The sequence below is a fragment of the Felis catus genome, chromosome D2 (genome assembly GCF_018350175.1).
Source record: "Felis catus isolate Fca126 chromosome D2, F.catus_Fca126_mat1.0, whole genome shotgun sequence".
Classification (NCBI taxonomy): Eukaryota; Metazoa; Chordata; class Mammalia; order Carnivora; family Felidae; genus Felis; species Felis catus.
Window position 1 is genome coordinate 71,114,924 of NC_058378.1, and position 21,254 is coordinate 71,136,177.

General features: G+C 54.9%; 2 protein-coding genes across 13 annotated transcripts in view; one reads left to right on the top strand and one right to left on the bottom strand.

Moving 5' to 3' along the window:
- Positions 1–6,276, top strand: part of VWA2 (von Willebrand factor A domain containing 2) — a 46,064-nt gene extending 39,788 nt beyond the window's left edge. For all 5 annotated transcript variants that reach the window (XM_045040707.1, XM_045040706.1, XM_045040708.1 and 2 more), the window contains 4 exons: positions 812–1,384; positions 2,565–3,116; positions 3,807–3,932; positions 4,799–6,276. In XM_045040707.1, the coding sequence (XP_044896642.1) occupies positions 812–1,384; positions 2,565–3,116; positions 3,807–3,932; positions 4,799–4,887 (1,340 nt within the window). In that variant the 3' untranslated portion in view covers positions 4,888–6,276. The remainder of the gene's footprint in view (positions 1–811; positions 1,385–2,564; positions 3,117–3,806; positions 3,933–4,798) is intronic.
- Positions 6,277–6,955: 679 nt separating this feature from the next.
- The window catches only part of AFAP1L2 (actin filament associated protein 1 like 2), a 99,275-nt gene continuing 84,976 nt past the window's right edge, over positions 6,956–21,254 (bottom strand). For 4 of the 8 annotated variants that reach the window (XM_045040713.1, XM_045040714.1, XM_023240968.2 and 1 more), the window contains 11 exons: positions 19,888–19,972; positions 19,244–19,348; positions 16,799–17,010; positions 15,053–15,198; positions 14,349–14,460; positions 13,483–13,719; positions 13,226–13,400; positions 12,812–12,967; positions 10,338–10,531; positions 10,101–10,223; positions 6,956–9,225 (listed from right to left, as the gene is read on the bottom strand). In XM_045040713.1, coding sequence (XP_044896648.1) covers positions 9,199–9,225; positions 10,101–10,223; positions 10,338–10,531; positions 12,812–12,967; positions 13,226–13,400; positions 13,483–13,719; positions 14,349–14,460; positions 15,053–15,198; positions 16,799–17,010; positions 19,244–19,348; positions 19,888–19,972 — 1,572 coding nt within the window. In that variant the 3' untranslated portion in view covers positions 6,956–9,198. The remainder of the gene's footprint in view (positions 9,226–10,100; positions 10,224–10,337; positions 10,532–12,811; positions 12,968–13,225; positions 13,401–13,482; positions 13,720–14,348; positions 14,461–15,052; positions 15,199–16,798; positions 17,011–19,243; positions 19,349–19,887; positions 19,973–21,254) is intronic. The other 4 variants (XM_045040715.1, XM_045040710.1, XM_045040716.1 and 1 more) reach the window with 2 other exon arrangements.

Below are 21,254 nucleotides of genomic sequence, written 5' to 3' on the forward strand. Positions count from 1 at the left end.
TTGACACAGAGTAGGAGCTTATTAAACAAAAACTTTAAAATATATATATATTTATTATATATAAAAAATATATATTTATTATATATATTATATGTTATAATATATTGATAATACATATTTATTATAGATAATATATTATTTAATTATATTATACAAATATAATATATAATTATTAATATATTTATATATTATATAATATATATAATATATATTATATATTATATAACGTTATATATTATATATTATATAGTGTTATATAATATATATTATATAATGTTATATAATATATGTATTATATATATATGTTATTTGTTGTAAAAAATAATAACTTAAAAAACGTAGTGTTGGGTCAACTGGAGATCTCTATGGAAGAACACAATCTTGACCCCCTACCTTCTAAGAGACACAGAAATCAGTTCCGGATGGATCGTAGATCTAAACGTAAAAGACAAAGCAGTGAAGTTTCTGGAAGAAAACGTGGCATATCTTCCTGATTTGAGGTAGACAAAGATTTCTCACAGGGACACAAGAAGCACTAACCATAATGGAAGAAAGTTCTAAGTTACAGTTTAAGTTTTAAAAAGTGGCCAGACGGAGACCCGTAGTGAGAGCCAGGAGGGAGAGCCGTGTCCGGGCCGGTGTAACTCTGTGCCATGCGCCCCAGCCCGTGTCGCCTGCTTCTCTGCCCCGTCTCCCTCCTGGAAGGGAGGTGTCTCCTGCTTGGTGTAGTGGCTGGGCATCTCGGGTGGGACAGCGACCTCCATGCTCCAGGGGGTCATAGCGTGACTGACGGCTGCTGTGATCCCGGCAGCCCCGAAGCTGAGCCCGGAATGCAGAATCGACGTCCTCTTCCTGCTGGCCAGCTCAGCGGACACCACCCTGGAGGGCTTCCTGCGGGCCAAGGCCTTCGTGAAGCAGTTTGTGCAGGCCTCACTGGGCGAGGACTCCCGGGCCCGCGTGGGTGTGGCCCGCTACAGCAGCGAGCTGATGGTGGCCGTGCCCGTGGGCGAGTACCAGGACGTGCCGGACCTGCTCAGGAGCCTGGATGGCATCTCCTTCGGCGGGGGCGCCACCCTAACGGGCAGCGCCTTGTGGCAGGCGGCTGAGCGCGGCTTCGGGAGCGCCGCCAGGACGGGCCAGGACCGTCCCCGCAGAGTGGTGGTCCTGCTCACCGAGTCACCCTCCCAGGATGACGTGGCCGGCCCGGCGCGTCGTGCGAGGGCCCGAGAGCTGCTCCTGCTGGGAGTGGGCACCGAGGCCGTGCGGGCAGAGCTGGAGGAGATCACAGGCAGCCCAGAGCGCGTCCTGGTCTACGCCGGCCCACGTGACCTGTTCCGCCAAACCCGTGAGCTGCAGGGGAAGCTGTGCAGCCGGCCGCCGCCAGGTGAGGTCCCAGGACTCCACGGTGCTTCCTCTTACGAGGCGTTAAAACAGGGTGCATTTGTCATAGCTAATGAATCCACAAATATATTATTATTTACTAAGGTCTATACTTTGTTCAGATCTTGGTCTCTACCTAGTGGCCTTTTTTTGTTCCAAGGATTCTGTCCAGGACCCTGCGTTATAGTTGCCCATCATGCCTTCCTAGGCTTCCCCGGGCTTCTCAGATATTCCTTGTGCTGACGTGGTGTTTAAAAACCGACAAATCCGATCCACTGGCTCCCCTCTGCACTTGGCAGAAAACCCAGACTCCTTCCGCTGGCTTCTGAGAGCTCCCTGTGGCTGGTTCCTGAGATCTGTCTGCAGCCCCAGCACGGTGTGGGGTGGGGGTGAGGGGGTCCAGCCACTCGGGGCCTCCCCCTGCCTCAGGACCCCACCCACCCCTCAGCTCACACTTCTCACAGAGAGGCCCTGACTTCTCCCGATCGGCTTTTGTGCTCCTGCTGGTCCCTCTCACAGTACCCTGGCTCGGGCCCCCAAGCCTGCTCACGGAATTTGTAATTCCGTGTGGGTCTCCTGTCTGTCACCCCACAGACAGCCCCTTGAAGCGGGGCGTGGGCCCATCTTGTTCACTTGGTACAGTCAGCGCCTCGAGTCCAGTTCATGGCACGCGGAGGGTGCCCAGGAAGGGAATGGATGAGGGTGCGGGCGAGTTGCTGTCCCAGAGGGTCCCCGGAGCCCAGTGGCTTACAGCCGATTTAGACATTTCTTCCTCTCACAGTTAGGAGGTGAGTGTGGCCTCAGCCAGCAGGGTGGCTTGGCTCTCTTGTGCCGCCTCTGGGCCTGAGGTCCTTGTGTCTCAGCCAGCAGGAGGTGGGGAGAAGGAAAGTAGGAGGGAGAGCTTCCTCTCGAGGACAGGGTTTGGAGACCGCACGGTCGTTTCCGACCACATCCCGTGAGACAGGTGTGGCCATCTGCCTCAGCTCTCTCTGCCGGGGAGTCTGGGAATGCGGTCTAGCCTGGCATTCGTGTGTCCTCACGTTCGAGGAGCGGGCGGAGGGTGGCGGCTGCAGCGGCCGACTGGCTGGCCCAACCCAGGGCGGCCCCCCTTTCTGGCCTGGTGCCGAGGAGGGGGCTCCGCTGGGCAGGGCCTGGCCCGGGGCTCACTCTGCTTGTCCCCGCAGGCTGCCAGGCGCGGTCCCTGGACCTGGTCTTCGCGTTGGATGCCTCGGCCTCCGTGGGGCCCGAGAACTTCGCCCAGATGCAGAGTTTCGTGAGGAGTTGCGCGCTCCGGTTTGACGTGAACCCCGACGTGACGCAGGTCGGCCTGGTGGTTTACGGCGGCCAGGTCCGCGTGGCCTTCGGGCTGGACACCCACGCCACCCGCGCCGCGGTGCTGCGGGCCGTGAGCCAGGCCCCCTACCTGGGCGGGGTGGGCTCGGCGGGCACAGCCTTGCTGCACATCCATGACAGGGTGATGACGGTCCAGAGGGGCGCCCGGCCTGGTGTCCCCAAGGCTGTGGTGGTGCTCACAGGCGGGCTGGGGGCGGAGGACGCGGCTGTCCCCGTCCGGAAGCTGAGGAACAATGGCGTCTCTGTCCTGGTGGTGGGCGTGGGGCCCGTGCTGAGGGAGGCGCTGCGGAGGCTCGCGGGTCCCCGGGACTCCCTGCTCCACGTGGCAACCTACGCAGACCTGAGGCACCACCAGGACGCGCTCATCCAGTGGATATGTGGAGGTGAGCGGGGGAGTCCACACCCTTCATTGTTGCTTCCGGGGTGGGGCTGGGGGCACTCAGCCTGCGCCCTTGGGTGCGTCATCGCCAGGATGGCAGCGCCCCCCAGCTGCCCCCGCGCGTTCCGTGCGCTGGCTTCTCTGCTAAATCCCCGCTCTGGTGAAACCCTGCCCCAGGCGCAGCTGACCCAATCTGACATTTAAGGTGCAGAGAATTTGAGTAACAAAAAAAAATCCCTCTCTCCCGACTTGAGAGGTTTTGTACCTCGTTTGAACAGAAGCCATCCCTAGGATACCCGCAGACGCCCCCAGGAATCTGAGGGCCCGGGTTGACACTGACCTAGGTAGTGAATGACAGAGCTGGGAACAAACATGGCCAGGCCAGCCTGACCCCAGGGCCTCCTTTTGCCAGTGACCTCCTTCCTGCTGTTTTAAAAGTGCGTCGGTGATAATAATGGTAAACACTGCTATGTGCACAGCATGTTAGAGAGAGAGTCTCCATACGCAGCAGGGAAGGAAGGCTGTGTGGACGCCGGGTCTGTGACCTAGCCAAGCAGTGTGGGGCACCAACCACGTGCCAACCTCCAAGCTGCTGCTCTACTCCAGGGGCCTCACCTCTGTTCTGGGCTTCCTTGGAGTCGAGGGCCTTGGGGCTGACCTGGGCTGGGCCTGCTGGGCACGTTCTCCCTTCTAGAAGCCAAGCGGCCCGTCAACCTCTGCAAACCCAGCCCGTGCATGCACGAGGGCACCTGCATCCTGCAGAACGGGAGCTACCGCTGCGAGTGCCAGGACGGCTGGCAGGGCCCCCACTGTGGGAAACGTAAGTGGGGCTCTCGCTCTGCACGTGGGAGCTGGGGGTGGCCCTCAGACCCGCTGAGCCCCAGGGACTCCGCCGAAGGCAGCTTCTAGGGCGTTCGCTCAACAGAAGGACTCATGCAGTCGTTTGTCGTTCCCGCGCGAGACATTGAGCGGGGCCGCCTGCACCCTGGGCGCCGTTCTAGGTGCGCGGAATATGGCAGTAAACAAGCAGTCCTGTCCTGCCGGAGCTCCCATGCCAGCGGGGGAGACGGACAGGGAGCAGGTGCAACATGCAGCGTGTGGGTGCTGAGCATATCCTGGGAGGGAGGTCTCCCAGGGGGGCCTGGGCCGGGAGCGCAGTGGAGGCGGGGTGTCTGGGAGACAGAGGACGCAGGCACCGATGCGGGTTGGTGGGGACAGGGTGGGGGGTGGAGGCTGGGGGGAGTTCTTTTTTGAACGTGTCTCCCCTCTCAGCGAAATGGGAGGAACAGCCGTCAGCAGAGAGTGAGGACAGGAGGGGGCACTGGCGGTTTGAGGACAGCTCGGGAACTGTCCAGGAGAGAAGGGGCCTCAACCAGACGGAGAGTAATGTTGGGCAGCCTTACGGGCCCACTGTGGCTCCTGCTCTTGAATTTCAAGTTAGGGGAGCCAGCGACCAGAAGATGCCCCTGGGAGCTTTGGGTTTTCGGCCACTGGCTGAGCAAGGCTGTCTGAGGCCGGGGAGTGGACCTGAAGGGCGCCGACAGGGCCTCTGATCTGGCACATGGGCTCGGGCTCGGGCTCGGGCTCTGGAGGAAGGGAGAGCCACCCAGGGCCCCACAGGCTGCCATTTGGCTGAAAAGATGACTCAGACACTCCTCCTGTTCTCAAGGTTCATCTCTCTCCCAGGGTCCTTGAGAGGAGATGCCCCCGAGGCCCGTGGCTCCCGCCGAGACCCCTCCCAGCAACTGCCCAGGTCTGAGCACCCTGGGCGCTGAAACTGCCGTGGCATCCGTGGAGCATCCTGCCTCCGGCTCCGCGCAGAACCCTCCCGCCCACGTGCCTCCGCCACAAAGAGCTGTCCCGGCTGCAGACCGTGCTGCTTGGGGACACAGCGACACCTGACTCCACCACTAATGCTGATGTTGAAAAGTCTTGACATGTAAGTATTTGGTTGCTGTGCCTGGCTGTGCCCCGGTGAGCTCGTGTCGTCGGCCGCCTTTCCCCTGAGGAGAAACAAAGGAGCGTGGAGACTCCCGATGGCCTGTTTGAAGCAACCTTGGCCCTCACCAGATGCTAAATAGGATGTCGTTGGGAACGGTAATAGGAGGAGGCGCGGACTAGAGTGGTGTTTGGACCACTGAAGCCACGGCATTTCGAGATGGAAAAAGTGTGGACCTTTTCACACCTCTTTTGCCAAAGATTTCCTAGTGCGTTTGCTTTCGGTTCGCCAAGGGGCTTGTGTGGCATTTGTGACTTCTTCTGGTTTCTGGATCTGTGCGTGGCAAAGACCTAAAAAAGGCTCGGGACTGGAATGTGACCACTAACCAACTTGTTTGACTATGGGGGAGGGGCCAGGTGAAGATGTCCCAGGTCCTGGGCTACATTCCCTTTGGGGGGGCTTCCTCGAGAGATTATGTAGGGGGGCTACTTGGGGGGTGTTTATTGCTTGCTTTTTTTTTCTTAGGACAAAGAGGATTGGAATTCTTAAACAAATACAGCATAAAGAAACCTAGAGGGTGTTGGCGTTTTTTAAGCATCGATCTTATGTTATCTAAGTGGCTTTGCTTCTCGCTAAAGGAATGTCTCAAGATATGATGTTGGTTACTTAACAGGACCCGTGTGGCAAAAAGGCTTTTTAGTTGGAGTGTTTTCTGGCAAACCAGGTACTTACCCCTGCAGTGTTTAGGAATCAGTCCTTCCCCTTGGTTGTGGTCCTTTCGCTTTGGGTTTTCAGTAGAAACCTTTGTGGAGCTGTGACCTACATCCAGATATCCAGATACTTTGTCTTTTCTTTTTAATGTAAATAATGTAAATGTTTTACATGCAAATATTCAAGGCTGCTTTGACCTGAAGTACTTGAAGAGGCCGCCTGAGGGTATCCTTAGACATTTCAAATGAAAGGTCCAGAGTACCAAGCACCTTCATGACAGTCATTTGTGTTCAGGGATATTTTCACTCCTGTTACTACTTTAGCCTGGGCAGGTGACATCAGAGCAGGGATGTCCACCTGGCAGGTGCTGATGGGTGATGTCTGAGAACTTACATGAACCCACAGTCTTTAACAGCAAGTTTAATCATTTTACAGTGTAGTCTCTTTGGGTCAGGGCTGATATTTGGACATCCCATTTGAATTGCTTTGACTTAAAAAAAAAAAACCCCACAGACTTACACATTAAAACACTGCTTCTATTTTTAGATCCCAGACCTTGAGCCTTTTTTTTTTTTTTCCTTTTCTGGGGAAGGTACCACTGAATAATTCAACCGTCTCAGCATCCCAATAGTGGCAGAGAGAATTCCTATCTTATTGCCTAACCAGCCAAGACTTTTTCTTTCTTTTAAAAGAAACTGGCCTTTTTTAACTAACTAGATTTTTTTTTAATTTAACGTTTATTCATTTTGAGAGACAGACACACACACACAATGAGCAGGGGAGGGGCAGAGAGAGAGGGAGACACAGAATCTGAAGCAGGCTCCAGGCTCTGAGCTGTCAGCACAGAGCCCAACGTGGGGCTCGAACTCACAAGCTGTGAGATCATGATGTGAGCCGAAGTCAGACGCTTAACCTCCTGAGCCACTCAGTCATTTCCTAACTAACTAGAATTTAAATAAAAACTTGAAGCTAGTGGCTCAGTTGGTTAAATGTCCGACTTTAGCTCAGGTCATGACCTTGCAGTTCGTGAGTTCGAACCCTGCGTCGGGCTCTGTGCTGACAGCTCAGAGCCTGGCTCCTGCCTCGGATTCTGTGTCTCCCTCTCTCTCTGCCCCTCCCCCCGCTCACCCTCTGTCCCTTAAAAATAGAACATTAAAAAAAAATGTTCTCCTTGGAAAAATTAAAACAGTGCAAATAGGTCATAAATTTTATTTTCTGAATGATCCTGATTGCAGCCACCTTGCTAGACGCTCTACTCCTGTTGTTAATTTGCTTTTCTAGAAAGGTATTTGTAAATAATCAGTCTTATTTCTTCCTTTTGATATTTGTGCTAGTACTTTGTCATGTCGTTTTGCATTGTCTAGGGACCTCCAGAATAATGTTTTAAAGAGTAGTGGTATCTGTTTCTGGACCCGAAGCAATCTCCCATCATGATATGTTATTTTTGTGGATTACTTTATCAGGTTAGGAATACTTCTTTCTATTCCTGGATTACGAAGAGTGTTTATTAGGAGTATTGAGGTTTGTGGTATACTCTTCTGTTTCCTTTGAGATGATGTTCTTTTTCACATTTAATCTGTTCATATCATAAATGGCCCATTAGTATAGTTTTAATCGTTGAACCACTGTTGCTTCCGTGGATAAACATGACCAGGTCACGCTGCATGATTCTTTAAACACTGTTGAATTTCACTTGCCAATATTCGGGGTTTTTTTTCATTTTTGTCCCCAAAAATGAGATTTGGTTTTTCTTTGGTGATTTGTGTTGGATTTTTGGTATCAGAACTATGCTAGAACTTTATAAAACGGAAAAGACATACTCCTGAAACTTAAGGGCCTTTTACGTTGTCTTTTTATTAGTGATTTCAACGAGCCAGATTTTGTCCTTTTTGAAATAAGCGCATTCGCGCATGGAACTTTTCGCTCCTTAGGCAACCTTCCAAGTATCGGCCCGTTTCTTTGCCGCAAGAATGATTTAGGAGTGTGTTTAACTTCCGGGCGTATTGATTTTCAGTCACGTATCTGCAGAAACCGATCACACAGGTTTCCTTTGTGTTCTGTACAGTTACACTGTGAAAATCCTTTTCAGCCTTACTGACGCTGGGATCACACTGCCACCAGTTTTTACTGGACGTATTTTCAAGTCTAGTAGGTAAATAACCAAGACGTTGCCCCCTGGAGGCAGAAGTCACCAGGCACTGCCCCAAATAATTCCGTGAAATAACAAGGAAAAACCCAAAATACAATTAACGTTTTATTAAAAAAAAAAAAAAAAATCGAACTCATCACTTGGTAAAGGGCACCAAGCGTATATAGCACAAAGAAAATAAATGCCCTGGGATTAGAAAGACCGTAGAAATCAAAAGAATTTTAGTTCTCAGGAACCAGTGTTAGAGAACTCTGATTGATAACCGCCCCCCACCCCGCCCCCGAAACGAGGCAGAAATGACAGATGAAATGTTTCAATCGGTGTTAACAACAGACACATCAGAAGAGAAGACACAGAAGAACAGCACTGCCAATTTTAAGAGGAGAGAGAGTCACCCCGAAACAAAATTCACCACCTTCTTCACGGAAGGGGCCTGGACATTACGCAGAACTTAAATAACTTTTCCCTTAAAAATGGCCTGGCCACAGGACGGAATCTGTAAACGCTGGGTCATCTTTTCTCCTATGGTAACGTAAAAAGTCCGATCTCAAAAAGATACTTTCAAATCTCAAAAAGACACTTTTCGCTGTTCTAAATTACAGGATTTTAAACATTTTTCCCCCCTATATAATACAGCATCACTTAAAATTTTATTTAAAAGCAATTGATTCAGGCCTGCTTGAGGCTGGGAAAAAAAAAAAAAAAAGTCCTGAACTTAGTGGGGACCTCACCTCAGCTTGGTCCCAAATATTCTCCCCTGTTCCTGTTTTTTCAAAAAGCATGTCATGGATGGCTTTACACGGGTGATATCGAGGCTGTTTTAAAACCACGGAAGACTGAGTAGGACTTGCTAATGTTGGAGAGAAGACCCTTGGATGAGAGGTGACAGTCCAGAGTGCAGGTCTTCTCGGTCACCAAAGCCACACGACCAGTGGGTCAGGGTCCTGCTACCTTGATTTCTTTCCCACCAAAGTCTCACCATCAGAAGCTTTTCGCTACTTACAAAGCTTGATACAGCAGTTGATGAAAACTTCAAAGAAGAAATACAGAATACACCTGAATACAACAATGGATTGTTTCCACTCAGTAGACTTAGGTCTCCAGAGAAGCTCTCTTTTTGTTGTTATATATTATTTCCTTTGGCTCTGAAGACGGACAGAGCCTCCTCTTAGTGCTCTCCACCTGTAGTACCATAGTCCTTTTTTCTTCTGAACAAAGACTTTAATGAAGCAGGATTGTCACCAAGGTCCACGATGGCAGGAAAAGTCTTTAGATGAAACTCGTTTCCTAACTTGTTCCTTTCTTCTCCCATTCCTAGGGTGGCAAATACCAGCACCACCACCCGCCCCCCCCGCCAAAGAAGAGAGTTAGTTAACATTGTTCTGTGTATATGGAGGTTGCTACGGAGGGTAAGAAGTATTTTTTTTGAAACTTAGAGGCATTGGAGACGGTAATTGTTGTCTGTTCACAGTTTGGGGCACACATTAAGAGATTCGGAGACTGTGGCACAGCGGAGCATGCTGGGAGTGAGGGAGCAGAGCCTCACATGCTCATGTGGATTTAGGAGTTAGTCATCGGTGCATGTGCCCCCGAATCTCTCTGGTAGGTAATCAGGACAGAAATAAGGAACTGAGTTTGCCACCAACAAAGGCAGCTCGGGGCATGGTCTTTCGTAGGCGGAAGAGACTGCTAACACTTTAGCCCTCAGGGAGAAACCCAGTAAGGGCACGCTGTCCTTGCTTACACCTTACCAAGCCCTTGGCCACCAGCTGGCTGGGGGGCTTTAGGCAAATCCTATCACCTGTCCCTTCAGTTTTAGTGGCAGAAGGCCTTTAAGAATCACTGACTTTCTGACTTGGAAACTCGCCCGTCACAGCTTGTCTCTGAACTCAGGCTATCACCCTGGAATCTACTGGGTAACCAATGGGTGGACAGTTGCAGGATCAAGGGTCCTCAGGCTGTGACCGGTAAGAACGTTTGGACCAAGTGCCCGCGCCTTTCTGGTTGCTCAGGGCCGAAGACGGAGCCAAAGGCACAAGGAAGCCTCAGCCCCTGCGTGAGAGCCGAGCGCTCAGAGCTGGCACCCAAAGCGGGGACGTGCTACCCTAGGCAGACGAGGGACCCCGCCTTAGTGACGGTTCTGCCGTCCACGGGGGCCCCGCAGGAGGCTGGGTGTGACCGCCGCTTACCTTCGCTTTCTGGAGGACGGTGCCTTTGCCCGTGACCATGACCGAAAGAGGCCTATTCTTGAGTGCGGTGGCAGAGTTGACCGGGGTGCAGTCTGGGGCAGGGGTGGGGGTGGCAGCCTTGGGCTGTGGTGGCAAGAGGAGAGCGAGGCCTGAGCCAAGGGCGGGGCACGTGACCCGCCTCCCCCAGCCCCGGCCCCGGAGGTCGTGCAGGCGGCCAAGAGGAACCGTGCCGCTCACCCGGGGGCTCACGTTCTCCAGGTGGGTGGTGTCCACGGTGGTGCCCAGCGTCACGGGCCCGGCCTCTGCCTTCTTCAGGTTGTCCTTCACCTCCACGATGTTGAGCTCGAGGTCCACACGCCTGCTCTCCTCGACCCTGCACTCCTCGTCGATTTCCTTCAGCTTCTGCTCCAGGCTGGCCAGGACTCCCTTGTCTGCCGAGAATTTATCCGGCTTCAGGGGACAGAACCCCGGTGGATGTGGCCCACAGTTCTGGCTCCACCACTCAGGGTCGGGGCCTGCGTGAGCATTCTGCAGAGGCTGGGGAAAGCTCTGGGGGGCAGAGAGCTCTGCCTTCATAACAGGGCATAAGTCAGAGGCCAAGGTCCCTTCTGGTAGGTTCTTAGCAGGTATCAAAACTGAGGGCCCCTACTGTTGTAGCAACTGCCCAGGGAGGGAGAGAGCAGCTTTATTACTGACTCTTGGAGGATGCCTGTGCTGTTCCCACCTGCCCCACGCAGTCCCCTCAATCCTGCTGGCACTCAGGGCTTCTCTAAGCCGAACGGAGTGGTGGTCCTCAGTCTTGCTACTTTCTCAATCCTGTTTTATTGTCACCCTAGAGTTCTCAGATTGGTGCGGTAGCACCAAGAAATGCTGGCCTAGGAGCTCACCGCCAGGGGGAACAACGGTGCCATGTGTGTTCAATAGAGAGTCCTGAGCCAGCAGCCACTGGAATAACTTGGCCCTGTTTCCAAGTCTAGGGTAAGTGGCCACCTGTCAGCCCTTGTCAGAGGACAAGCAGTCACAGGGCCCACTGTATAAGGAAAAATTCACGGAGAAAAAGCTGACAAAATGTTAAAGATGTTTTTGGAACCGGAGTCCTTGTTAGCAGTCAGTATCGCTACTTTGAGAATTACTTTCTTCAGGTCTGTGACTTACTAGCCTAAGATCTTCAGGGCTTACTTGTCAGGAGAATACAGTAAAAGTTTTCTCCCACCCAGAAAATCCCCCTAGAAGAGAAAGGGCGGGGGATCCCCGGTTCTGCACCCCCAGCCCGGCTTGCTCTCCAGGTTGACAAGGACTGTGGCCAGTGCGCCTCTGGTCACGCTTGTTAGCGCACGTCCCAGCTCCGTAGGAAAGCCAGCTACTGTGTCCTTACCCCTGTGCGCTGGCAGCCAAGACCACTGGACCTTTGAAACCAGTAGTGCAAATTGATAGATTAGGGGCTGCCTAGGGATGGGAGGGTTGGGGGGAGACAGGGAGTGACTGCTAATGAGCGTGGCTGGTAAAAATGTACAGATACTAAAAATCACTGACTTGTACACTGTAAATGGGTCCACTGTATGATCTGCGAGTTGTAGCTCAGTAACGCTATTCTAGAACAAAGACAGTGGATGACTTTGGTGGAGGAGGGTCATGGGGGCACAGTCACATGCTAAGCTTCCCGGGAGTCTCTGGGTTTGTCCCCAGACCTGCTCAGGCCAGTTGTGTTGGTTGGTGCAAGTCTGCAATTTAAATAGCAGATAAGCACAAATACGGACTCTACGAAAATGACGTAAGTGCTTCGGGAAGGTCCTATAAAAGGCAAGTTTCTAGGAAATGACTGCTGACCGGTGGGAGGAGGATCTAGAAAATCATCTACAAGGAGATTTCCTGGCAAGTGTCTTAAGTGTGTGTTCACTGTAAGGAAACGAAGTCTGGGGCGCCTGGGTGGCTAAGCGTCTGACTCCGGCTCAGGTAACCATCTCACGGTTTCTGAGTTCACGCCCCACGTCGGGTTCCGCCCGCTCAGCCCAGCGCCTGCTTCCCAATCCTCTGTCTCCCTCCCCTGCTCGCCGGCTCTTTCTCTCAAAAAATGGAATAAAGAACTAAAGAGATCAAGCCTGGACATGATGGATGCCGCGGTGCAGGTGTGGTTAACACCGGAAAGGTGACCCGGGACTCCCGTTGGCTGGCCTACACCTCGGCCAGAGGCTTTGGCACTCCATTACAAGAGGGAACTTTTTTTAATGGCTATTCCTGAGAGCGAGACAGAGCACAAGCGGGGAGGGGCAGAGAGAGAGGGAGACACAGAATCCGAAACAGGCTCCAGGCTCTCAGCTGTCAGCACAGAGTCTGACACGGGGCTCGAACTCCAAAACTGTGAGATCATGACATAGAGCCGGTCACTTAACTGACTGATCCACCTGGGCACCCCAAGACAGAAGGTGCTTTCAGTGAAAAGAAAACATGGCGGCCTAAATATGTAGTTTTTAGAGATTTCCTCCTCCCACCGGTTTTTTTTCCACTACCTCCTGGTCCTGTTGACGGCAGATCAGAGGGTCTCTGTACAGAATAGCAACATTTCAGACAGGATGGGGGAAGGACCTGGCAGGGGAGCACCCACCCGCACCAAACACCGATGCGGTGAAGGCTCACGGGCCCGCAGGCCCGGTGCGCAGATCCAGATTCTTCCCCCGGGAAGCCCACACCCCTCCACCTGGGAGGCCCCTTACCTGTGCATTTTAACAGGGTCTCTCTCAGCTCCCGTTTCTCTCTCCGGAGCTGAGCCAGGTGCCCCCGGATTTCTTCCTTCTTCTTCTCGAGCCTCTCCTTCTCCTCTGTGTACCGCTTCACCTCGGCTTCTGTCCTATTCTTGCCCAGTTTGATCTCTACAGACCCACAGAGGAGAACCCCCAGGTCAGCCAGGCTGGGACACAAGGGCCAGCCCAACCCACGGTGCAGGCTCAGACACAACCCGGCCTGGCGGGGACAGACAAGAAAACTGGGCCCACGCTTTCTTTGCTGTGTGACTTTGGGCAAGTCCCTTCACCTCTCTGAACCTCTGCTTCCTCGTCTGAAAGGGAAGGAACTGGACTAACTTCTGCAAGCCACTTCCAGAACATTCCACGCTAATCTAGCACAGGCACCTGCAGTGGTCACCCTCAGCTTGTCCTTCACAGGCGGGCTGGCCCCCGCCGGGGGGACGGCCGTAGTGTCGGGGCAGCTCGATGGGAAGGAGATCTTCTGCTGTTCGGTCTGGATTTTGACTGTCGTGAGTCTCCCGGAAGGCTCTTCAGACTCCGGACTCTCCTGCCGCGTCTGCTTCGGGAGAAGGCGAACACGGCTCAGCCGGCCCAGGGGCCGCGAAGGCGAGGCCGGCCCACCTGCTAGAGGACAGCCTTACCTGCAACTTGGGGTTCTCTGGGGGCTCTCCGAGGGGCTCATCTGGGGCAGGGCCCGGGTCTGCAGGGAGCGCCTCGGCTGGGGGGTCCAGGTGGGATGGCACTGGGGAGTGGGCCCGGGTCTGTGCGCTGCTGGGGCTGTGCAGAAAGGACTTGACAGGCGTGAGGTCCAGGTACACTCGGTCCGGCGGGGGCTCGCTCACAGCGTCTGTCACAGGGGTGGCTTCGAGCGTTTCCACCTGCAGAGGAGAGACAGGTGGCTTTCACCACGGCCCCTGCTCCCCGGGCTGTGGAGGGGGCACCGGACCCGCCTCCTGTCCCTGCCCCGCGCTGAGTTCACAGAGACCAGCCTCCTGGGGAAGTTTCCACTGAGCTGGACTTACAAGGCCAGGGTTTGAGCCCTGGATTTGCTGTTCAGGAGGTGGGAGACCCAGGACATAGTACTTACTGCTCCTGAATCTCCTTCCTGTAGAGAAAGGGACTAGCGGTGCCTCTGACCAGGCGGTTAGGATTCAGTGAGAGAATCCGCCGAAGCCCTTAGCACAGCACAGAGTTCAATGCCCAGGAACTGGAACCTGCTGTCACTATGACTATTCACCATCAGTGTGGGCCTCGGTGGTTAATGGTGTCGCTGCTCCTGATCCCGACGCCACACCTCCCACCCCTCATACTGACCGGCGTGGTTGACCAGCTATGTTCGCTGGACCAGTCCCCAAGCCAGCTACGCTGCACAAAAGATGGCCTTATTGCACTAGGTTCCTGCACACTGCAGGTGACTGGGGACCTGCCAGTCTTAGGGACAACCTGCCGATCTCTGGCACTGAGGTTTGGTGGGAGGAGGAGGGGAGAGCCCAGCCTGTGTCCTTACCATGGCCGTCAGCTCCGACACTTCCACGTCGTCATACAGCATCTCCTGGCGGTCCTGGCTGGGCAGGCCATCGATGTAAGTGTTTGGCTCTGAGAACTTCCTCTGCATCAGTCTGGAAGAGCCGGCAAGATACAGCAAGGGGAAGATCAGGGCAGGGTGGCCCAAAGCCACCCGTCTCAAAGGACCTACGACAGCAGCCCAGGCCAGCTACGTCGCCCTCTCGGTACCCAGGAAAACGGATCCTGTTGCAGCGGCTGGGCCGGCTCCCGCCAGAGCCACCTCGGCATCCTGACCCGGGACCGCTTCTCCCTGAGCCCAGTCTGCTCGTCTGGAAAGCAGAAGAACGAACCCCGCTTATTGCGGAGCGAGCCTATCCCAGCAGGGGAGCCAGGACGAAGTGCTGAATCCGCAACAAGGAAAGGGGACGGTCAGGAGAGGCTCCGACTCTGCCCCGAGGAGCTGGAGAGCGTCCATCCAGGCCAAGGGCACGTGGCTGCCCCCGGCCCAAGGCCTGGCTCAGCTCCTAGCTCTCAGCTGCTCCCGGGGCCCGGGGCTTCCTGCTGCTGGACAGAACGGGGCTGACCCTGAGTCCTCAGCTGCCGCCCTGCGCGGCGGAACGGGCCACCGGAGGCCAGTCCGGGCCCCAGTCTTGAAGCGTGGCTGGGAATGGGAGAGCGTGAAGCAGAAGGCCCCTTAATACTCACAGCAGAGAGGTTTTGGCCGCACTCACGATACAGGACACCCTGTCGGCATCCACGTAGTCGTAGGTGAATTCCTCCGGGTCTGTCTTGGAGCCTGACTCAGAGAGCAGGAGGCCTAGCCAGTGGCCCATTTCCTCGGAAGACTTGGCCTGGGGGGAGGCCGAGAGGCACGTGAGCAGCGCTGGAGTGCGTCGTCCGGTGCCCAGCCCTCCCGGCCCCGATGCCCGGCCGGGCAGGGCCCGGGAGAGAGCCTGGGGCCATGCTCCCTCACTGCCACTAGCTTCTCTCATCCCGGTGAGTCCAAATAACATTTCCTGCCACTGGGGATAATGCCACCTCAGTGACGCCGTGGACATTTGTCCCGAGTATCAGATGTGATTCACACACGTGTATTTCTAGAAGGCCAAGGAGCCCGGAGAGGACGATTAACACCATATGCATTTAAGGTCGACACCTCTATTTTATCAACAATCACAGGGCAGTTTGTCAACCTAATCCACACATACAAGACTGAATCCCTAAGACATAACAAAATTCGAATTTCATTTCCAGTTTTACTACAGTCTTCCAAGAAAGGTTCTCTTAAATACCTTTCTTTATACCAGGTCAGCTGGCTCTAATAAATAACTAAATAAATCCCGGTGAAGTTGGAGCCTGTTTTTTTTTTTTTTTTTTTTTTTCCCCCAGGGGACAATGCATTCTAATCAAATATGTACACTGGGTATCTTTTAAAATGCCAACGTTGCTTCTTGCCTTCCCCTTCCGTCCTTCCCCGACCCAGAAGCTGGAGGGGGCATCTCGAAATCCGAATCTGAGCCCGCCACCCTCCCCTGAACCCTTTTGTTCAGGGCCTCCCTTTGTATGCCAGTGGTTGTACCTCTGAGGGTCAACCCTCCCTCCCTCCCAGCCTCCCAACCCCGGCCTCCCCCCCACATGCAGGCTTCTGCACACATCACAGCACCCCCCATCGCGGCTTTCCAGCAACTGTAAGTAATCCACTGGGTAATTCGTTGAATAACACCCCAGTCTCACGCTAGAATCCAAGTTCTGTGACAGCCTGTCTTGTTCACGATATAACTGTACTGAGTAGATACCCGTCAACAGGACAGACGGGTGGATACAGACACGCTTGTCCCTGGGAAACAACCTGCGGAGCTTTTAGCCACCAGAGGGCAGTATTGGAGCACAATCTGGATGAAGACCCCGGCGTAAAGGACTAGGTGACCAGGGGTGAACCACGGGATGTTTCTTTGCGTGTTAAGAAGTCTGGCTCGGACCTGCCCCTGCTCAGTGCAAGGCATGAGGTCACCTCTTATTTTTGTAAATGTAACAGCACATCACACAGAGGGTGGGGAGTGGGGGAAAAGGTATCACAAACCTCGTTCTTGCCCCAGATAAGCTCTAACAATCGTCCCCTCTATGCACGGGGCCCCATCTGGTGATACACAAACCAAACCCACTGCGAATCCCCAGAAGGTTTTTCAAGCAGCTCAGGGAGTTATAAATACTCCTCCTGCCCTCAGGGCAGGAAGTAACTCATTGTCCCTTTCCTATAACACAACCACTCTGAGGTCAGAAAGGGAGTAGACAATTTTTTTTTTTTTTTTTTAAGCGCAAAGAAGTAAAATGCAAGGGAGTAAAAATAACGCAGGGCTAGACTGCATCTCCGAACAGGATGACGGTCCGCAGAGCGCAGCAAACAGCCCGGAGCCCCGCGCCCCGTCGCCCACCCCCGCGGGCCAGTGGTACCTCGAGCTTGGCCAGCTCCTCGCCGTGGTGCAGGATGCGGAAGGAGTAGAGGTGGTCGGGGCTCGGGTCTGGGACCACCTCACAGCCCAGCAGGCTGACGGGCTGCTGGGCCACCTTGCTCCGGTTCCGGTCCAGGTAGAAGTGCAGGTGACTGTCCCTGACGGAGCACCAGCGGGACTTCCACTGGCTGTTGACCAGCACGTTCAGGTAGCCTGCCGGAGGGGACAAGGGTGTCCGTAGCTGCCACCACCTCTGGGCCTCCTAGAAGCTCCCCCAGAATCTCAGTTCCAAGACCTGTCGCGCTTCGCAATAGGTCTGTCCCGAGGGCAGCGAGCCGTGTCGTTGACTAGAGCAGGCGGGCGGTGCGGGTGTACAGGACGAGGCCCCCTCACCCTCCTACCCCCACTGGCAGCCGTCTTCTTCACCGCCTCTGGTCACTTAGGCCACGTGCAGGAAGGTCCCCGGCCAGGGCCGCCTCGCTGCAGGTGCCGTCACGCGCTGACCTCCACAGCCCTAGTTCCGTCACCATCCCCGACGGACAACCTTTCCATCACTGGGCCTCGGCTGCCAAGTCCTCCTCCCTTCTGCCGGCACCCTCTCATCCTCCCCAGTGCGGCTGGCCTTGCTGGGCCCTGCCCCGGTCCTGCACTCCCTGCGAGGCCTTCCTTCAGAACCCCTGGATCCCAGAGCAGTGAAACCTGTTTCCGCGTCAGCCTCCCCAAGCGGACCCTGGGCTTCTCAAGGGCACGAACTCTGCCACCTTCACCTCCAGCGCCCAGGGCGCGTGCCCTGTGGCCTCCCCACCAGGGAGCCCCTCTCTCCGTGGGCCAGCAGAGGCGGCCAGCGCTGGGGTGCATCGGTCATGCAATCCTTTATTATTCTCAAATGGTTGCAAGTATTGGGTTCCGCTTCCTGAGGACACGCCTTCTCCCTGCCTTCCACTTGGACATAGACGGAGCTGACACCATGGGCCCAGCATGGCCTTGTCCCCGGGGCTACAGAGATGAGTAAAATCCAGTCCTCAGGACTCCCTGCACAACCCGTGGACCTCTCTCTGGGCTGCTCACCTTCCCAGAGGGACCGGCTTACAAAGCGGATGCCTCCTCCATTCTAGAGGATTGGAAGCTGTTCTGAGCCCTAACTGGGCTGAACCAAGCCACGCAGCAGGTCACGGAGCCTGGCCACCTTCCGGCCCACCCAGTGCGGGGCATACAGTGGGGATCATGAGTCCCTCAAGGCCACGCGGACATAGCCACAAGGACACCTGCAAAGTAGAGGAATCCAAGGCCAAGCCCTAGGAATTCTGGCTCATCCAGGCGGTGCCCCCACTTGTCTATCACAGTTCTCTGGACCACAGAGAACTCTGGGTCAAGAGAGCAGGGAGCCCGGATGCCACATCTTGAGGAAGAGAACAGCTATGTGCTCTGGCACCCTTCCCTAGCCACAGGGGACAGGGGCATGCTTCCCTGCTGCAGGGACCTCCAGCAATAATCCAGTCACATCTCCCAGTGGCTCAGTGACACCAGGCTTTTGTGCCAAACACTGTGCCCCCTGAGGCTGCAGGGGCTGGCAGAGCTGGGCCACTACCCGGTGCCCTGGCCAGAGAAACAAGAGGCTCCAAAGGTGAGGGCCCCTCTGCTGATTTCCTGCCCCACCCGTCTACTCGGCCAGCCTCAAAAACCACAACTCCACTGGGACTCAGGAAAGGAGCCCAGGGCTGGGACATGGGTTCCAGGAGGAAGAAGAAAAGGCCTAAAGGTGGATCATAATGGCCTTCAGGCTCCGGAGTGATCGCAAGGAGTCCCAGGTTGGGAGCCAGGACAGAGGCTCACCCAGGATGTTTTCTGGGACGGGCCTCAGTTTCCTCAAGGCTGAGAGGGGAGGAGAGATGACGTCTATGAGCCTAGCAGCACCCATAACATCCTCTGTACCCTTCTGTCTCTCCCTTAATGGGTCTCACTGTCCCCATCTCAGAATCCTTGCTCGTGCCCAAGGATGCCACCTCACCCTGTTTAGCTCCTGCCCGACCTTCAGGGCTCGGGCCTGATCTTGGAGTGGGAGAGGTTCTTTCCCTGAGTCCTTACAGCTATGACAAGGACACGGCGTGTGGTTTAGGGGTACGAAGCCACCGTCACTCCTGCGCCGTGAGTCGTCAGGGCTGTGTCCTCCCCCTGCCCGGTCCCCTTCCCCTAGCCCTGCTTGCCACGCTCCTTCAATACTGATCGAATAAAAAGAGCACTGGGGAGACAGCAATCAATTACCAGCACTTCTGCAAAGGACCCAGCACTGCAGCAAAGACAGAGTCTGGTCAGGCATAAGGAACGGCCTGCAGCAAAGGTAAACAGCAGCCAGGAGCGACAGGTTCGCCATCGCCCAGAAACGTTTAAAGCAAGACCGAAAATCTCTGCCTGTGCCGTGACAGCGGCCTTCGGCTACGGTTCTTACTGGATGTCTCGAGGGACCTGTCCGGAGGCTCCAGCGAGGTAGACTTCTTCCGGCCCAGATTCATTAGGTTGCTCAGTTTGAGGCCAGTAGAACATTTCTTCTTGACTGTCAAGATGAGAGAGAAACCCATCAGCACGGCACACAGCCCACCGAGGCGTCCCGATGAAAGACAGAAAGAAGACCAGACCCGTTCCCACTCCCTCTGCCCCTCCCTGCGCTCGGGCACACACGTGTTTGCACGCACACGCGCGCCTGCCCCCCAAACCAGGATGCACGGCCCAAAGTGAGGTGCCCCTAGAATCGCACATTCACGAGGGGCCCCCCCAGCTCCTCTCACAGAACATGTCGGCCCTCGAGAATCTCCGCGGACTCTTGGCTCAGAGAGATTGGGTCCGGGGTTAGCAAACGAGAAGAGATACAAGAATATTCCAACCCCAGAAAATTCATAAAACGTGACCCCAACGAGGTCATCTCTCTCTTTTTCCCGGATTTGTCAGCTGTGTTATTTCCAGGCAGTGTATAAGTTGGAGGCACGTTGGCAGCAGCTGTCCAAACCCGTTAGGGTTGAGCCACACAGCCACGTCTCACGGCGTGGGGTCCCATCCCCCCTCCCAGGCCTCGGCTGAGGGCTACAAGCATTGTACCATCTTTGGCCTCTGGGACCTCAGGGTGGCCATCTACGGAGCTCCCATATTCCGGGGCCGACCCGTACTTCTCCGTTACATCTGGCTGTGGAAAAGAGGGAGACAGGTGAGCCATCTTGTCTGGGAACGGTTACCTCAGGGATCACGGTTTAAGGGAAACTAACAGATAGCTTTTGGGTGTCGCCTAGAGGTTCCTGTGGAGTCTGGGTCACCGATGGGACACTGGCCACGCTTCCCTTGGGCCTTCTGGGGGACATGCCTTCACCTTCCCTTTCGCTGCCCCATCCCAGAGACCGTCCTCTACTTCACGGCCACCACACATTCAAGTTTACAAGTTCTCAAAATGCTATTCGACCTGATGCAACAGCGGCCCCGTAGCCAGCGTGAAGGGCAGGTGGCCAGCTCTGGGGCATCAGAGTTGACGTCCCAGCCGAAGCCTGCTGTCAGGCTGGGAACTATCCAGACAGGAGCGTGAGCAAGGCTTTTAAGAACTGACTGTGCGGGGGCGCCGGGGTGCCTCAGTCCGTTGAGCGTCCAACTTCGGCTCAGGTCATGATCTCGTGGTTCGTGAGTTCAAGCCCCACATCGGGCCCCGTGCTGACAGTGTGGAGCCTGCTTGGGATTCTCTCTCTCTCTCTCTCTCTCTCTCTCTCTCTCTCTCCCTCTCTGCTCTTCCCCTGCTCACTCTCTCACTCTCAAAAAAACTAAAAAAAAAAAAAAAAAAAAAAAAAAAGAAGGGACTGTGCCACTAACACATCACTAACACATCAGGCTTCAGGGAAGGGCCAGCTTGCCTGCACAAGTTCAGACCACGATTTGAACCCTGGCTGGAACGCTCTCCATCCAGGCCTGGTGCTTGACTTACAAGCCTCTCTGGGCCCTGCGGTGCATGTGTTTCAAGAGGGATAACATCCCCATCTATAGCCCTGGGGCTGCTAGGGGACTAGAGACTTTCTAGAAGGGTGTGGTGGCCACCGCTGCTGTTAGAATGTGAAGCACCCAGAATATTCCAACCAAGCTTCTCCCAGAGAACCACTTCCTCCAGACCCCTGGGTAACAAGCTGAGGGTCTCCCAACCAATGGGACTGGCCTCAGGCGGTGGCTCGAGGACTGACATACGTGACCGGGTTACTCCATGAGGAATGGCCGGTGCCTTCCCGATGAACGGAGCGCCTCCTCCCTACTTGAGCCATCCGCCTACCCTCTGCCCTCTCCCCTGCCAGGGCAGGGCCGCCCAGGGTGAGACCCAGCGACGCCGCTCTGTGCACACCCGGGCTCCGGGGCACCTACCTGCAGATTCTTGGGGACATGTAATGGGAAGCCTCAGGCGACGGCCCTCCCCTCGGCCAGCACTTGGCCCTTAAACT